Below are 17,686 nucleotides of genomic sequence, written 5' to 3'. Positions count from 1 at the left end.
AAATACTTTTAAAACCAATAGGAGGAAATTTTTTTTCACTCAGAGAATAGTTAAGCTCTGGAATGCGTTGCAGGAGAATGCGGTAACGCTGATTAATGTAGATGGGTTTAAAAAAGGTTTGGATAAGTTCTTGGCGGAAAAGTCCATAGGATGCTATTGAAACAGACATGGGGGAAGCCAATGGGATTGTTAGCATGGAATGCTGTTACTATTTGGGTTTTAGGCAGGTACTTGGAAAGAGGATACTGGGCTAGATGGACCAATGGTCTGACCCAGTATTTATGTTTTAAGTTACAACTGTTCAGACACCTTAAAAGCCTTCTTTCCAAAACTGTTTCTGGACTGCCCTTCAAGTATTTGTTCCTCCTATTTTGGACATTAATTCATTGTATTTAGGTGTTTCTAATTATGTGCTTACCCGCAAGAACTGATGGCAGCCTAGGCTGGAGCGCAAAAAGCTCACTCCTGCCTTGTGTACCGCTGGCCCCATGATAATGAGGCAGCCGTCCATCGAGGGAGGGGCAGGAACACGGAAACCTCGTTCCTGCCGATACACTGCTGGACTACCAGGATTTCAGGGGGATTAAAAAAGGTAAGAGAGGGAGAAATTGTTATATTCACTCCATAAAACGCACAGACATTTCCACCCACTATTGGAAGGAAAAAAAATACGTCTTATGGAGTGAAAAATACAGTAATTGTAAGAGCAACAAACCTTTTTGTGAGGCAAGTAAATAAGAGGAAAAGAAGACGCTTTCTTTCTCAAAAGTAGTAGCTGAGAAGCTTAAGGTATAAGAGGTTAGCTTTCATAAACTACAAAAGATCGTAAAAAGAGGAAGGCTGGCAAAAAAATATCTGGAAAAGTTAAGAGAAGCTGGTCATATAGTGAGAAAAGCCAAGATGCTAATGGAAGAAAAAATAGCTGACACGGAGACAATACATTTTTTAGATATATTAGTGATAGGAAGAAGTGCAAAAGTGGCATTGTAAGACTCAAGGTGAAGGGGAGAAATATGTAGAAGCTGATATAGAAAAGGTTGAATTGCTTAACAAATATTTGTGTTCTGTGTTCACGATTGAAGCTCAGGGAGCGGGACCACAGAAGACAAACATGAGGTAAATGTCCCATCCAGTCTGCCCATCTGCAGTAACCATATCTCTTCCTCTCTCTAAGAGATCCCACGTGCCTATCCTAGGCATTCTTCAATTCAGACACAGTCTCTGTCTCCACCACCTCTTCCAGGAGACCGTTTCATGCATCTTTCTGTAAAAAAGTATTTCCTTAGATTAATCCTAAGCCTATCTGGACCAACTCCATCCTTTTTATCTTTTTGAATGTAAGGCTTCCAGAATTGTACACAATATTCTAAATGTGGTCTCACCAAAGTCTTATACAGGGGCATCAATACCTCCTTTTTCCTACTGGCAATAATTTCTCCCTATGCTCCCTAGCATCCTTCTAGCTTTCGCCATCATCTTTTCAACCTGTTTGGCCACCTTAAGATCATCACATACAATCACACCCAAGTCCTACTCTTCTGTCAAGCACATAAGTTCTTCATCCCCTAAACTGTACCATTCCCTCGGGTTTTGGCAGCACAAATGCATGACCTTGTATTTCTTAGCCATATTTCAGGCAATTCTTCAAGCTTCACCAGGTCTTTCTTCATGTTGTTCACACCATCCTGGGTGTCTACTCTATTGCAGATTTTGATTTCCTCCGCAAAGAGGCAAATCTTACCCGACAGCCCTTCAGCAATATCGTTTATAAAAATGTTATAAAGAACAGGCCCAAGAACAGAACCTGGAGGCACATCATTGGTAACATCCCTTTCCTCAGAGTGATCTCCATTGATCACTACCCTCTGTTGCTTTTCACTCAACCAGTTCTTGACTCAGCCCGTCACTTTGGGATCCAACCCGAGAGCACTCAGTTTATTTATTAAACGTCTGTGTGGAACACTGTCAAAGGCTTTGCTAAAATCTAAATACACCACATCTAGCGCACTCCCTCTATCCAATTCTCTGGTCATCCATTCAAAGAAATTGATCACAGTTGTCTGACAAGACCTAACCTCTCAAAAGCTTCCAGTAACTCTAAGCTGTACCTGTACCAGGTTCCATTGATAACATTAACCATATAAATTAGTATCTGGATTCTTGAATAAAAAACGAAAAACTGATCTACGTGCCATTTGGAGCATTGAGATAAAGTAGCAAATTAGTACATCTCAATGGCCACGAATTTGGTGGAGGATGAAACGCACATTGTCAGCATCTATGAGACAGACATGGTTTTTTTTTGTTGCATAGAGTTTTTTGGACCCCAGTTCGTTTACATAGAGTAGATGATACTAAATCTAATAGATGCTGGCATTGTCATCTTCAAGTAGGGACACTGGATCCTTTATTATTTTATTGTCCTTTGAAAATGGAATTTTGGAGATCTATATGGGATCAAGTTAATGAATTATTAGAAAATCCAGTGGCTTTAACATATGATACTATCTTATTTGGAACACTTATGAGAGCAAAAAGTCAAATTTCAGTAAATAATAACAAACTTTTGCTTATAATGACGGGGGTTGCCATGCAGCTAATTTTAAAGAATTGGAGAAATTGGGATAGATTATTCATTCTGGTGGGAATCCCTATGTTATGTCTTTAAAATGGAAAGGTACATTGCCATTCAGAAGGGTTATTATAAAAAATTTATGGATGTTTGGGAACCATTAACCAAATAGTGTAAGGATTGATTATTTTTATATTGATAAGGAAATATACACATCCTGGGGAGGGGGGAGGGGATATAATATGGGAAAGATTAAAGCTTGTTGAATTGTTTTTAAATATTTTTAAGATTTTGTTGATTAACTGGTTGGGGGATAATAAGTTTTCTTATTATCTTTAAAAGCGTATTGTGCTATAAAATTATTCTTCTATGTAACTATATCATTTTTTGTGCACAATTGTAGTTTTAAAATGAATAAAGAAGTTAAAAACAAAAAAACATATTGTGAGGATTTGCTATCCTGCTTGTCTTCCAAAGAAAGCTTCAAAGAAAAGACCTTTATGCTACTAAAACTACTTAACTGTAACAGGATAATTTTTACTTTGGTTAACATGTATATCTTTTTTAATTGAATTTTATCTAACCTTTTACCTTTTGTTGTTTTCCTTTATGTTTTTCCTAAAGCATTGTAAACCTTTCTTTCCCCTGTCAGCCTACTCGCGTTCAGTTCATTCCCTTGTCTTGATTTCTTTACCCCGTCTGTTTTTATTGATTTTTATATTTTGCCTTTGATTTTTATTGCTGTAAACTGCTTTGGTTTTACTCTTTGTTAAAAATACTGTTCTATTACTACTACTATCACTACTTATACAATTGACAACTACATGTGTACATACAAAGTAGGTGCATGGAAACTTTATGTGTAGGAGGAGTGGATACAATTATGATGCCCATTTGATTTTATAAAATACATGAAAACATGCACACATTTACACTTTTTTCAGAGCATGTATAAATTTTTGCATGGGATTAGCGTGCTACCGGGGCTTGTTCTGGGGGCATAATTTATAAAGCACACAGGTACCTATGTTGCCTTTATATAATAGGTTCAAAATAGATGGTGATTTGAACCTTTCACATTAAGTACCATATTAAAAGTGCCTTCACTTATGTCAAATTTTAAAATTTTATCGTCATCAATGCACTTAAGTGTTTTTCTTAAGGCCACTTTTATAAGGAGAACTTACTGCCCGATATTCAGCACTATTTAATCGGGTAGAAATGGATCCTGGCCGGTTAAATAGCACTTAGCCAGCTAAGTGTTAATATTCAGTGTGAGATGGCCGATGAATATTAGTGCTTAGCAGCTAGCTCAGTCACCAGCTATGTCGAATGACATGGTCATTTATTGGCTGACCAGCTAAGTGGTGTGGCCAGATAGACCTACATAAATAGCTGGTCTATCTTTGACTGCTATAACTTGGCTAGTCAGCTGATGAATATCAGTTTAACCAGCTATGTTTTTAGCAGATATGGCCTGGCATTGAATTTCAGGGTGCGACGACGGTGGTAGGAGATAGCATTAGCTAGGCTATTTCCCAAGGTCTGAATATTGGGTCCATAGTCTATACACAGGTTAGGGTTATCATTCAAAAAACATCTGAACTAATAACTGCCTGAATGTCTAGGACACTTAAAACTGTGTATTATTTTAATTTTTCATAAGGCAAATCATCAATAAAAAAAGAAATCAAAATACCTTACCTCAGGGCCTGGAGGACCAGGCGTACCCTGAAGACCAGGCTCTCCAATTTTCCCCTATATAACAATTCAGCACAAGTTAGAGTTCAGTCAGTAGAGATCTCCGTTTATATTGCTGTCAGAAAAGGATTATTGTAGGGCTGACAGCTATTTGGACTTATAAAGGAATGTCAGGATTACCAATGTAGTATAAAACACTTTCCTAAAAACTATTATTGAGTTGGGGTTCCTGTTACACCAATGCAATGGCTCTATTTTCTAAAACCAATTTTTGGAGTCATATTGTTTTGATAAGTTCAATATCAGTAAGCCATAATACACCATAGTGTGGATGAAAATTTTTTTATTTTATTTTTTATTTATGTATTCAATTTTCTATACTGTTCTCCCAGGGGAGCTCAGAACGGTTTACATTAATTTAGTCAGGTTCTCAAGCATTTTTTCCTGTCTGTCCCGGTGGGCTCACAATCTACCTAATGTACCTGGGGCAAAGGGGGGAAATGAGAAAAATTAAAAGCCCTACAAAGTTGATTAACCATTTAGAACAGGGGTGTCAAACTCAATCACGTAGGCGCTGAAGTCTGGAAAAAAAGGCTAAGTTGTAGGCTGAATCTTACTTAGGGGTCCTTTTATTAAGGATAAATTATGCATTATTTTCTCTCTTTTAATGACTTTTTTTGAAAGTGTTAACAGTGAGAGATGATAGTGATTCAGAGGGAGACAGCATACTGACCATTGCAAGGGAATGTCCCCTTTTAATCTTGTTAGTAGTCATCACAACTGCACTCTCTGGCCTGCTTACAGCTTTTTTCACCGGAAACCACAAAATCTTTTTGAGCATAGTTAACTGTGTTTAACTAGCATGAGGTAAGCTAGATGCTTTCAGGTTTTTCTCTTTTTTATTCATATTCCTTTTGATTTGACAGTGGCAGAGAAGCCAAGACCAAATTGCACTCTATTGAGATTCTTTCACTTTCTCACACTCACATTTTATGCCAGAATCTTTTCAACATGTTCCCATGTTAAAATCTTTCTAGTTTTCGTACGAGCTTTTTTATATATGCAGTTGTCATTGTGCTCTAGTTCTTTCCCTTATTCCCACTTTCCATCCCGGATCCCACAATACAGTTGCTGCGACATCTCCCACTATCCTTCTCCAACCCCCTCCATCCCAGCCTCACATTGAAGCAGCCTGCTGGTACAAGCACCGAATCATCTGTAGGTACACGCGGACTGCAGAGGATCGCTGGTCAGCTGTAGCAGTCCTACCAGGCCGCCGTAGCCCCTCTGGTGCGGTCCCATATGTCAGAGGAGGGGCCAATCTCTCCTGTCGCGATCCACCTCCCCCACACAATATAGGCAGAAGGGAGCCCAACCTTTTCTGCCGAGACGCGACCTCCCCCACCCCCAAACCAATACCGGCAGGAGGGAGCCCAACCCCTCCTGCCGAGATGCGACTTCCCCACACTGAACTAATACTGGCAGGAGGGAGTCCAACCCCTCCTGCAGAGACGCGACCCCCCCCCCACCCCTGAACCAATACCGGCAGGAGGGAGCCCAACCCCTCCTGCTGATATGCAACTTCCCCACACTGAACCAATACCGGCAGGAGGGAGCCTAACCCCTCCTGCAGAGAAGCGACCCCCCCACACTGAACCAATACCAGCAGGAGGGAGCCCAACCCCTCCTGCAGAGAAGTGACCCCCCCACCCCCGAACCAATACCAGCAGGAGGGAGCCCAACCCCTCCTGCTGAGGCACGAGCCCCGCGACCCCCCACCCCCCTTAAAATATGGGTAGGAGGGAGCCCAGGCACTCCTGCCCACGATGCACCCCCCCCCATGACCGCCCCCCCTGAACCCCCGATTACCCCCCATACCCTGCAACCACCCCCCTTTACTTACAGTGAGTTGGACGGATGGACGGGTCCCAAGCCCTCCGAATGGCGGGCTCCTCCGAATGGCGGGCCTTAGGGCCTGATTGGGCCAGGTGCGGCTCAGCACTGCTGCTGCTGTTTCAGGGCTGGAGGGAGAGGACTGCTGCTGCTTTGGGGTTGAAGGAAGGGAAAAGGGCTCACGCTCAGAACCACTGCTGCTGGCGATTTTTTTTTTTTTGTCACTTGGGTGAGAGTACTGGTTGCTTGAGTACCGGTTAATTGGAATTCTACTGTACTATTCAGATAGGTACAAGACAGTATGTATATGTCTTGACTGTACAAAGTTTGCTCTTCAGCAGGTCTGGTGACCTTATTGAATTTCTGAAGTGATTACTTCTGATTACTCGCTATTATTTTATTTAATTAAAAAATTAAGATTTTGAGAGGTTAAACTACTTGGTCTATTTTAATAATATTTTGTGGGCTATTGATAAATATCCCCCTTTTTCATCTACAAATGCATTTTATGCCATCCCTTGAGGCTCAGCCCCACCACAGGACTACACTGAGTGGCATCCCCAGGGGCTCACAAATGATCAGGCAAGTATAAAATATTGTAGCCCACACAAAAGTCTACACCATTCGAGCACAGTGGAATGAACTACAGTTAAACTTTCTTGAAAGAATAAAAAGTAAACTTACAGCGATGAATATTTACTTTGCAATATATCAGTAAAAGCAGGTAGAAGCAGGAATGTTGAGGTGAGAGAAAGGATGAGCCTTAACTCTAAACTGAAATATTATAAGGGAAATTTTATAAGGGGGTGCCTAGTTCAAGCGTGTTTTCAAGCACCTATTTTAGGTCAATTTTATAAAGACAAGTACTAGTATAAGTGGCAGATATTACATCTATATTGCAAACACTGACATTAAATCTACCCTAGAGCAGTTGTGCTTCACCCATATTCTACTTAAGCTCTACCCCATACATGCCTATCAGCAAAGTACTGTATGTACCATTGCATCAAAACTGTGTATTTTTACACTGGTAAGCATTTTATAAGAGACCATATACAGGAGAAAGTGGGTTTTACAAAATTACCCCCATTATGTCTCTGTTTATGTGATCAAGACAAATGCAGGGAAGCACTTCTTAATAAGAGTAATATTTATTAAGGCACTGCAGACACTGCAGTAGAAATTTTCACCTTGGGGAGGGGAGAGGAGGGTCAGGAGGAGACACCATAAAACAACAATGAAACACAATAAGTACAATTAAAGAAAAAATCTGAACCTACTAGAGGTCCTGGTTTTCCTCTGGTTCCAAGTGGTCCTGGCAAACCAACAGCACCCTTAAAACAATTAATTTGAACACAATTGAACATGAGCAGGAAAAGATGTAATGTTTTCTTCCACATAAACAACTGAACAGTGATTAAGTACTCATTTTAGCATTCTTAATAATGGAGCAAAAAAATGAAAATAGGCCTTGGTAATTTTGCTTTAAGTTCTCATAAGACCATATAAGAACATAAGAATAGCCTTATTGGGTCAGACTAGCCCAGTAGTCAGTCCTCACAGTGGCAAATCAAGGTCACTAGTACCTGTATGAATAAATGTAAACAAATAATGCTCTAATTGAAAAGGCGTTATACTAACTAGGCAAAATAACAGATCTATGGATAGTTCAATAATGTGATTTTAAAATAAAGTGTTGGTATTCCTGCAAGATTTAAACCTCAGTGTTCTACTTTAACAAAAATGCTATCTATTGATTACACTAGTACAATTAGGACACAATTCAATATAGCTGGTTTTACGTATGACTTTTGCTAGCAGTTTCTAATTTTAAGTGGGTTCAAAGCGATGTGAAACTGCCATAGAACAAATAAAAGAAAAGCAATGCCCTCACAAAAACAAGATCCATTTAAAGAAAATGATATTTTACAGAATAATGCTTTAGAACATGGAAATATGGCCTACTGTCCCCCTTAAGTAAATGGAACAATTATTTACACCAATAAGGTAATGCATCTGATATGTATTTGGAACCGCTACCTTTTAAAGGGGTCAGTGTGAGAGATAAATCTCCCAATCCTCTGAAAAGTACAGCCTTGACCTTTCCAGTCTACAGAAAAGCCCAAGATCCGCCAATCCTCCAAGCCCAAGATCCTTAGAAAAGCTTATCCCCTAATGTATCTGGTTCATCAAAAAGTTCCAGCTCATAACCCTTCAGCCCTGGTCCCTTCCGGTATCTAGGATGCCCTTGTTGTCTGGTAGAGGGCCCAGTCATCTTTTGGCTTATTTTATAATATTTAATATACTGCCTTTCAAACAAAAATACAATGGTACCTTGGTTTACGAGTGCACCGGTTTGCGAGTGTTTTGCAAGACGAGCCCCCGCCGCCATCGGGCACCCCCCCGCCATGACCTGAGGTCCCCCCAACCCACCCGAACCCTCTTCTTACTTTGATGTAGCCTCCGCACCTGCACCAGCATGTCCTGTGCTGTGCTGTGCTGTGCCAGTGCCCGAAAATCTGTCTCTGGTGCTGGGCCTTGAGCATGCGCACATGCTCAAGGCCCAGCACCGGAGGCAAATTTTCGGGCACCGGCACAGCACAGCACAGGACATGCTGGTGCAGGTGCGGAGGCTACATCAAAGTAAGAAGAGGGTTCGGGTGGGTTGGGGGGACCTCAGGTCATGGCGGGGGGGGGGGGGCCGGATCACGGGGGGGAGGGTGCCGGTTCACGGGGGGGGGGGGAGCAGCGCTGCTGGCCTCGGGGGGGGAGGGTGGGAACCTATCAAAGCGAGTTTCCATTATTTCCTATGGGGAAACTCGCTTTGATAAACGAGCATTTTGGATTACGAGCATGCTCCTGGAATGGGTTATGCTCGTAATCCAAGGTACCACTGTACATCAAAGTGGTTTTACAATAAAAACACAATACAAAAAAACCCCACTTGCTGATAGTCTCACTAGAGGGCGGAAGGCACTGGCTTTTTCTGTAGATTGGATGGATAAGGAGTGAAGTGTGCATTTGTCTGGAGATCAGATGGGGGGGGAGGTTAGATAGTGGGCTCTCTGAGGATTGGAGAAACAGTGACCTAGGATATCTCTGGTGTTCAAGGTAGGTATTCTGAAATGGAAGGTCAAATTTTCTGAAACTGGGTTATAAGGAAAGAGGTAGGTTTTTCATTGACCGGCCCTTTAAGATGCTTCCTGAGAGCATCAGATTAATCATTAACATAACAATATGCTTGTATATCGCAGCTACCTCTCAGTTCTGTGCGGTTTACAGAGTAAAGATACTGAACATTCACAGTGAATTACAATCCATTAGTTAAAAAATTTACCAAACAAGTATGTTTTTAACAATTTTCTAAATGCCAGATAGGTGTTGGAACTTAATATAAAATTACCAAGATGTGTATCCCATATATCGGCCTGATAAGATAGAATTTTGCCAAAGAATCATTTGTAAACACATCCCTTAATAGATGAAAAGTCAAATATCTGCGAACCCTGTGTAGGGCGTTTTCTATTAACAAATTCAAACTGATCAAGAAAATAACTAGGTAAAAGACCTTGTAAAGACTTAAAACATATACAACCAAACTTAAACAATATTCTCGCCTCAACTGGCAGCCAGTGCAATTTTTTGTAATATTTTTCACATAGTCGAATTTATTCAGACTGAATATCAAACAAACGGCGGTATTTTGAATAACTTGCAACCTCTTGATGTTTTTCTTATAGATTGACAAATAAAGGATGTTATAGTAATCTAAAGTACTTAGAATAAGTGACTGTACCAATAGCCTAAAGGAGAAAAGGTCAAAATATGGGCTAATTGTTTGAAGCTTCCATAACAGAAAATAACATTTTCTAACAAGAGTGTTAATGTGAATATCAAATAATAAATTTTGATCAAAGTGAATTCCCAGGGAGAAAAGTCAACACCAGTTAGTGCTATCTCTCTATGAATATTGTGACTTGCAAGATTTTAGTTTGCAGAATCAGATGCTTTACATGCCCTGGCATGCTTTATATCTTATTATTTAGCTTTCATTATGCTATATAACAGTGCATTGAGAGCAAAAAGTGCATGATTTTGCCATTTAATGAACATTGTTTGGCAGAAGTCATTTGTTACTCTCTTAACACACATTAGTAATCATCTCTCTTGTCAGTATGAACTTAGCTACCTTTCAAATGCAATTTATAAAAAAATACTGATTTTTTTTTTTTTTTTTTTCGTAAACTGTAATGGTCACTAGTGCAGAATTACCTCTTTAAGCCTGCCCTGCTAACGGCATCTGCCAGCTTATCTCAGTCTTTATACTTTCTTGCATACAAGGTTTTCTGGACGCCTAATAAGATGTTTATTGCAGGACTCAGAGATTCCAATTTATGCTGGCATTGCACCTTGGAGCTGGGGGATCTTCATCACATGATCTTTGCTTGCCCTATCATTAAGGAGTTTTGGACACTCATATGGCGCCTTATCAAGCACATTATTCCTATCTCTTCTGAGTTCTCAATTGATGTTCTACTTTTCAGAGCTTTAGCAGTGCCAGACCCTCTCTCCGCCAGTCAACAATCTCTTCTTAATATACTGATCGCCTTGACAATTCAGATGATTCTTCACAATTGGAAGTCTGCCGATTTACTTAATGTTGTTTTCTGGCGGAACACTGTTTTTATGATCCATTTGTATGAGATGAAAGCGGCAGAATTTTCTAACAGAGCTCTGCTTATCTCCCGAATTTGGGAACCTATTCAACATTTCTCTCCTTAATCGTTATCTTTCCCTTTGATCCTGCTGATTCCGCCTATATCCTCTTTCTTTATCTGCTCCCCCTCCTGGGGGTGGGGTGTCCGTCCTACATCCTTTACACTCTTGCTTCTCTCTCTTACTGTTTCAATGTCCCTGCTCATCTTCTTCTTATCTTTCTTGTCTCGCCTTTTATTGCTTCCTCCTCAGGTTCTCACTTGGTTCCCCTGGACCCTCTGGTTTTCCCCTAAGATTCTCTTTGAGATACTATGTATGTCATCCCTTTGGAGTTCTGGATGGTTCTGTTGAACCTTACTGTTCACTTGTTAACTAATGTTTTTTTTTTCATTATTGATTTCTCTTTTTGTTACTGAAAACTCAATAAAAATATTTGAAATCAAAAATCATCTTTTTTTTATGTAGACCTCTTCTTTAGAGAGCTCAGTAAAATGACTTCGTAGTCTTATAAAAAAAACAAACAGCTGATTGATCTTTTTACAGGACGTTTCTAGCCAGCTCCCATGGTAGAAACATATTATATGCTGAGATGTTTTGCCAGTAGCCCAAAATAACATGGAAAAGTGCACCTGCTCTTCACTAGCGGCTCAACAAACTAATAATTTTGGGAAAGTGTCATACAAACTAAATAAGATGGAAAGAGATCAATTTGCAAAGGATAACAGATGAGTAACAACCAAGCAGAGCAATTACTTTGGCATATTCATGGGTGGATGTTGTAATAAGTACTTCATTTACAAGTAGACAGATACACTGATAAAACTAGTGTCAGGTCAAAAGCGCGCCGGGACAAAGGCGCGCGCAGACAATTGAGCGCAGCGTGGAGGTGCGCGCCGCAGAAAATTACTGTTTTTACGGCTCTGACGGGGGGGGACGTGGGGGGGAATCCCCCCACTTTACTTAATAGAGATTGTGCCGCGTTGTGGGGGCGTTGTGGGAGGTGTGGGGGGTTGTAACCCCCACATTTTACTGAAAACTTCACTTTTTCCCTGTTTTTAGGGAAAAAGTTAAGTTTACAGTGAAATGAGGAGGGTTACAACCCCCCAAACCACCCACAATGCCAGCACGATCTCTATTAAGTAAACTGGGGGGGCTCCCCAACAAAACCCCCCGTCGGAGCCCCTAAAAACTGTAATTTTCTTTGGCGCGCACCTCCGTCTTGCGCTCAGTTGTCGGCGCGCGCCTTTGTCTTTCGCGGGATTGTCTATGAACCGATAAAACTACATAGAAATAATAATACAAATTAAAAAAAAAAATGCAGATTTATACAAAATTTCATTAGGTTCTTCACAACTGGTTTTGCTATCTTTTGAAGAAAATAGAGCTTCCAAACTAGATCTTAAAGCATCAGCAGCACTTGATGTGCATTAATCAGCATACTGGTGTGTTTCTGCTCCATTCCATCTTCTGCAGAAATTATTCTCAGTTCTTTTATTTTTCTGCTAGGATGTTTGATTTTTTTTTTTTTTTTTTTTTTAATCTATCTGTACATTCATGTTATTTATTATGGAAAGATTTTACAAAATCTTCTCCACAGAGGTCATATTTCCATATTTATGATATAGTCACATTGCATTTCTTACAGTGATTAGAATTGCAGAATTTGATCTTCCTTTACTTTGATTCAGAAAAAGAACAGAAAGCCTTAATAACCAGAAGAGGCCTCCCAAAAATAATGGAAACAGATTTTCCTTTCAGAAATACAACAATCCCCTAGCTGACAATTATTTAAAAAAACATTTCTGTGGTACTGTTATATATTGTGATTTATAGCAAGAGTACAAATTCCCAAAGTGTAAGTATCAAAGACATGAAACCTTTTACATAACTATAAACAAAGTTAGCCTCTCTCAGTCAGCCATATCCAGGTAAGTGGATTTTTAACTGCCTGTAAACAAGACATGTACTTTCATAATATGTCCTTTTGGCCTACAGAAAAGAGGCATTTTTGAGGAAGGCATTGTAGTCATATTTAAAAAGTATGCGCATACAATTAATTTCTCAAATAGTATGTATATTGTAGGCAAACCAGCAGAATGGCTATCTTAAGTCATTGTTCAGATTGTATAAGGATGGGCATGTGCATAAGCTATATAGGAACCTGATATTCCAAATGTAACTGGTGTCTTGCCTTTTAAAATTAGCTTGTTTTGCACAAACCTACAGTATACACATTCATTAACAGTTAGGCACGTACCCTATTAAATATTTACCCCAACATAATTAAAAATTTAAATATTGTAAAATTCTGCCTTTGTAACATACCTTGTCTCCTGGATACCCCAGTTCGCCTATTTCTCCTGGTATGCCTTGTTCACCCTAAACAATGTATTATTATACACAGACACACAAAGAAAGCTTAATATAAAGAATTACTGAGATAAACAGTAATATAAAAACATTTAAAGTATTACGAGATCAGACAATATGATGATATAAGTGGTTATCTGTGTATCAAGAGGAAATTTATATATTTATTCATTTTTATTTAGCTCACATCTTTTCATTATTTACTTTTTATAATTCAAAAATGTCACCTTGTTTTCACAAACATTTCAAAATCATATCACAATGATAAAGGAAATATTTAGATCACCTTATCACCTTTCATTCCAGGTTGTCCAACATTCCCAGACAGGCCCTATAAAACCAAGAGAAAATAAAACAGGTTATGTGTAGCAGAATGTGGATCCTTAAGTAAGAACTCATTCCTGCCCACCAAATGCATGTAAGAGAATACCTGAGGCCCAGGAATTCCTGTTAGTCCACGTAGTCCTATAGGCCCAATGTCGCCCTACATGAAGGAAAAGATTAAGGTTACATTGAGTTATTAAAATACATAAGCTTTTGTGATAGTCTACATCACCACACTTTGAACTATATCATACATTTCACAATAAAAGTTTGACTCTGTCCCACCATCCCAGTAGATGTTATCGAAAGATTCGATTCTTAACCTTGATAATATTGTTTCTGTTAATATACACAGGAGTCTGTGCTTTAGCTGTTGATTCTCACTAACCGCAAATCTACAGAAGGGTGTCACTTTAAGATCCTGAACTCCTCCCTTCTACAATAGAGAACAGCTCCCTTTTCAGATGGTACCAAAACAATCAAACGCCACTGAAACAGAAGAAAAGAGAAGGAGGGGCAGGGGAGCTTCTTCAGAACAAACATATTCTGCTCTCCTCTGAAACTTAGGCAATAGAGCAATGATCAATAAACAGTAAAAAATTTAACACTGAACAAAAATCACGCACATGAGTAGCTAGGAACCAACCTGCTAAGTGCAACTAGTAGGGGCTAGAAACCTCCCCCCCCCCCCATAGGGAAAGGGAAAAGAGAGCCTCCTGTTCCTGTAGTGATGTCTCAGCTGAATCTTAAATACAGTAGAAGAGGTTCTGAGAAGGACACTGGCAACATCCAAGACAGAAATCAGGTGAATCAAAAGTCCGAGCAGAGTGGGCTGTACGGACTCCTGTGTATATTACACAACAAGATTATTGAGGTAAGAACCTAATCTTTCAGTCTGTTACATATACACAGGAGTTCAGCTAGACATACCTAAGCAGTGCCAGACATCTAGGGGGGGGACAGATGAACTTGCCCTCAGAACTGAGGACTTGAAATCGGCATCCTCTTGAGCCACCACATCCACTCTGTAGAACTTCATAAAAGTGTGAAGAGTAGCCCAAGTAGCTGCTCTACAGATTTCATCAGGTGAGACAGCCCAGGACTCCGCCCAGGAAGCCATTACATCTCTTGTCGAATGCGCTGTGATAGAGACAGGAGGCTGTTTCCCGCATTTAATGTAGGAAGAAGAAATCACAATGTGAATCCATCTGGCAATGGAAGTCTTGGAGGCTGGCTTGCAGCATCTTGAGTTGCTGGTCAGTACAAAAATATGATCAGAAAGTCTGGAATCATTAGTCTTCTCCCTATAGATAAGCAGGGCTCTACATACATCCAGCTTCCGTAAGAATCTGTCCTTTTTTGCCGAACCTGTAGGATGAATGGCGGGCAAATGAAGCCCCTGAATGACATAAAAGGCAGAAACTGCCTTCGGAAGAAAGGAAGGATCTGTTCGCAAAGTAACACCCAACTCTATGAAATGGAAAGGGTTCTCTACATGAAAGGGCCTGTAATTCTGAGATCCTTCTCAACCAAAAAATTCAGGCCCCAATCTCAGCCTCCCTGTCCGACATTGCCACTTGGATATCTCACTGCCATCTAAAACTGAATATGGCTAAAACCGAACTCCTTATTTTTCCACCTAAACCTACCTTCCCCTCCCGCTGTTCTCTATTTCTGTGGATGACACTCTCCACCTCCTCCCTGTCTTGTCAGCTCACAACCTTTTCTGAGGTTATATCCTCCCCCCTCTCTTCCTCCCTTTTAATTTGGTGGGGTTTTTTTTAATGATGTAATTATTAACTTTCCCTTCTCCCTTCACCCTCAAGCTCACGTTCATACTTGTAATTTGTCCATTTAATGTTCAAACTTCCCCTCCCCTCATAATAATTTAATTTTAACCTTTTATTTTTTTTAACATTGTAAACCGGCCAGGTATCCTTCGATGGTCGGTATATTAAAATTAATAAACTTGAACTTAATCTATGACTCCACTCTCTCCTTCTCCACTCAGATCCAACAAACAACTAAAACCTGTCGCTTCCTCCTCTATAATGTTACCAAAATCCGACCTCTCCTCTCCAAGTACACTACCCTTATCCAAGCTCTCATCTCCTCTTGCTTAGACTATTGCAACATACTTTTCTCAGGTCTTCCACTCAACAATCTCTCTCTTCAATCTGTTCAAAATGCTGCTGCACAATTCATATCCTGCAAGAGCCACCACGCTCACATTACCCCTCTCCTCAAGTCACTTCATTGGCTCCCCATCTGTTTCCGAATACAGTTCAAACTCCTTTTACTGATTTACAAGTGCATTCACTTTGTAGCCTCTCAATATCTCTCGTCAATTATCTCCTCCTATGCACCCCCTCATGAACTCTGTTCATTGGGTAAGTCCCTCTTATCTGTACCCTTCTCCTCCACTGCTAACTCCAGACTCTGCCCCTTCTTTCATGCTATGCTGTATGCCTGGGACAGAGTCAATATGCCATGCTCCATCTCTAGTAATATTCAAATACAAGCTTAAAGACCACTTTTTTGAAGCTGCTTTCAACTCTTAACTATCACTCACCGTCAGACACCTTTACCTATTATAAACATTTCCTACTCCTTTTGTATTCTGTTATGCAATAAACATTTTCTACTATTTTTGTATTTTGTTTCATTTTGTTAGTGCATATTTCTTACAGTTTAGTACCACAACATCCAGTGAAATATATTTAGACTGATCTTTCTAATTAAGAAAGGGGCTAACTCTGTATGCTAACATTTAGAGCTATCCGGAGATTGGTTAAGTGGCAATAGTGGATCATCCCCTTTCCATAGAGAAGGGTAAGGGATTTAATAAAAAAAAAAAAAAAATCAAGGCAAAGGGGCTTTAAAGATGGCTGGAAACCACAGCAGATCACAAAGACATAACACATGGAACTTCAAATCAGTTTTACTGTTGCAAAATGTGGGGAGCTTAAATAACAGAAGCTCCTATAGTTACTAACATAACATCTCCATCTACAGCTAAATTGTCTAAAATGTTGATGATGTAGGTAAAATCCTAAGGTTACTATAAGTCTTTAAAAGATGGAACAAGTGGAAAGTATACAGAGACCCAAAGCACTGGGTTGCAACTGCTTTGCCAGGAATCTGCTTTTGAGCTGAATATTTATACCAGCCAGTTTACCTTCAATTCCAAATCATTCTATCATTACCTTGCTGATAAGAAGAGTCCTCCCAACTAGAAAGTGCTAGGTAGCCTAAAAAGTCATCTATTATAATCAACAGAACCACTAGATGTCTCTAGACTCCATAGCTGGTGGAACAATAAGGATCACTACACGTCATCTAAATTTACAATGATTTACTTTACTTGTTCTGAATAATCAGTATCAAAGAAGTTTTCTGATATGGGTATGAACCTAACAATACTGAATAAAGATCAAGGAGAAGGAATCATTTAGGGGCACACGAAAATATCTTAAATCATTTAAATCACATTTGAAAGCCTATTATTTCAAACTGGCATTTGACCCTAGTTTTTAATACTTCAGTTTAGTTCTTCCTTTGTTTTCTTCTTCTCACATTTTTTTTCTCCCCCATCCTCCTGTTTTTACCTTATTTGTTCTTACCTTTTGATATTGTAAACCTTTCCTGCCCTTGATTGTCATTTTGTGTTTAGTATTGTTAATTGCACAGTAAACATTTCCTTGTTGTGTTGTTTTTTAATTATTTCCCTTTGATTTTTATCTATTGTTAACCGCTTTTGATTTGACTTTTTTTGCCAATATTGGCGGTATATCAAATAAAATAATCAACTATATTATAATATGGTAAGGTTTTCCACTTACTGCATGTTACCCGCAAAATACCACCATAAAGTGCAAAGCATCTATCCTGCATTTATTGCATAGGCACTGCATTACATGCTGTAGCAAATAGTACAGGTGTCCCCAAAGAGGACCTAAGGAGGGAGAATCAGATAGGGGTAGTTAACCTCATGGGAGAAAGTGGCAAGACCACAGATGACATCAGAAGGGATCAGAACAGGGGTAAGGAAAAAGATGTTTTCTGGTGTGCTACAAAGTTCAGTTCTTGTGCTGGTTCTTTTTTTTTTTT

At 39.7% G+C, this 17,686-nt stretch overlaps 1 protein-coding gene across 3 annotated transcripts in view; it reads right to left on the bottom strand.

The window, feature by feature from the left end:
• Positions 1-17,686, bottom strand: part of COL24A1 (collagen type XXIV alpha 1 chain) — a 460,026-nt gene that overhangs the window by 254,772 nt on the left and 187,568 nt on the right. For all 3 annotated transcript variants that reach the window (XM_033916356.1, XM_033916354.1, XM_033916355.1), the window contains exons 15-19: positions 13,683-13,736; positions 13,539-13,583; positions 13,208-13,261; positions 7,447-7,500; positions 4,277-4,330 (exon numbers count right to left, since the gene is read on the bottom strand). In XM_033916356.1, the coding sequence (XP_033772247.1) occupies positions 4,277-4,330; positions 7,447-7,500; positions 13,208-13,261; positions 13,539-13,583; positions 13,683-13,736 (261 nt within the window). The remainder of the gene's footprint in view (positions 1-4,276; positions 4,331-7,446; positions 7,501-13,207; positions 13,262-13,538; positions 13,584-13,682; positions 13,737-17,686) is intronic.

This window comes from Geotrypetes seraphini, chromosome 12, assembly GCF_902459505.1.
Source record: "Geotrypetes seraphini chromosome 12, aGeoSer1.1, whole genome shotgun sequence".
Taxonomy (NCBI): domain Eukaryota; kingdom Metazoa; phylum Chordata; class Amphibia; order Gymnophiona; family Dermophiidae; genus Geotrypetes; species Geotrypetes seraphini.
Note: the sequence above shows the minus strand (reverse complement) of the source record. Positions and strands in the feature narration are given on the sequence as shown.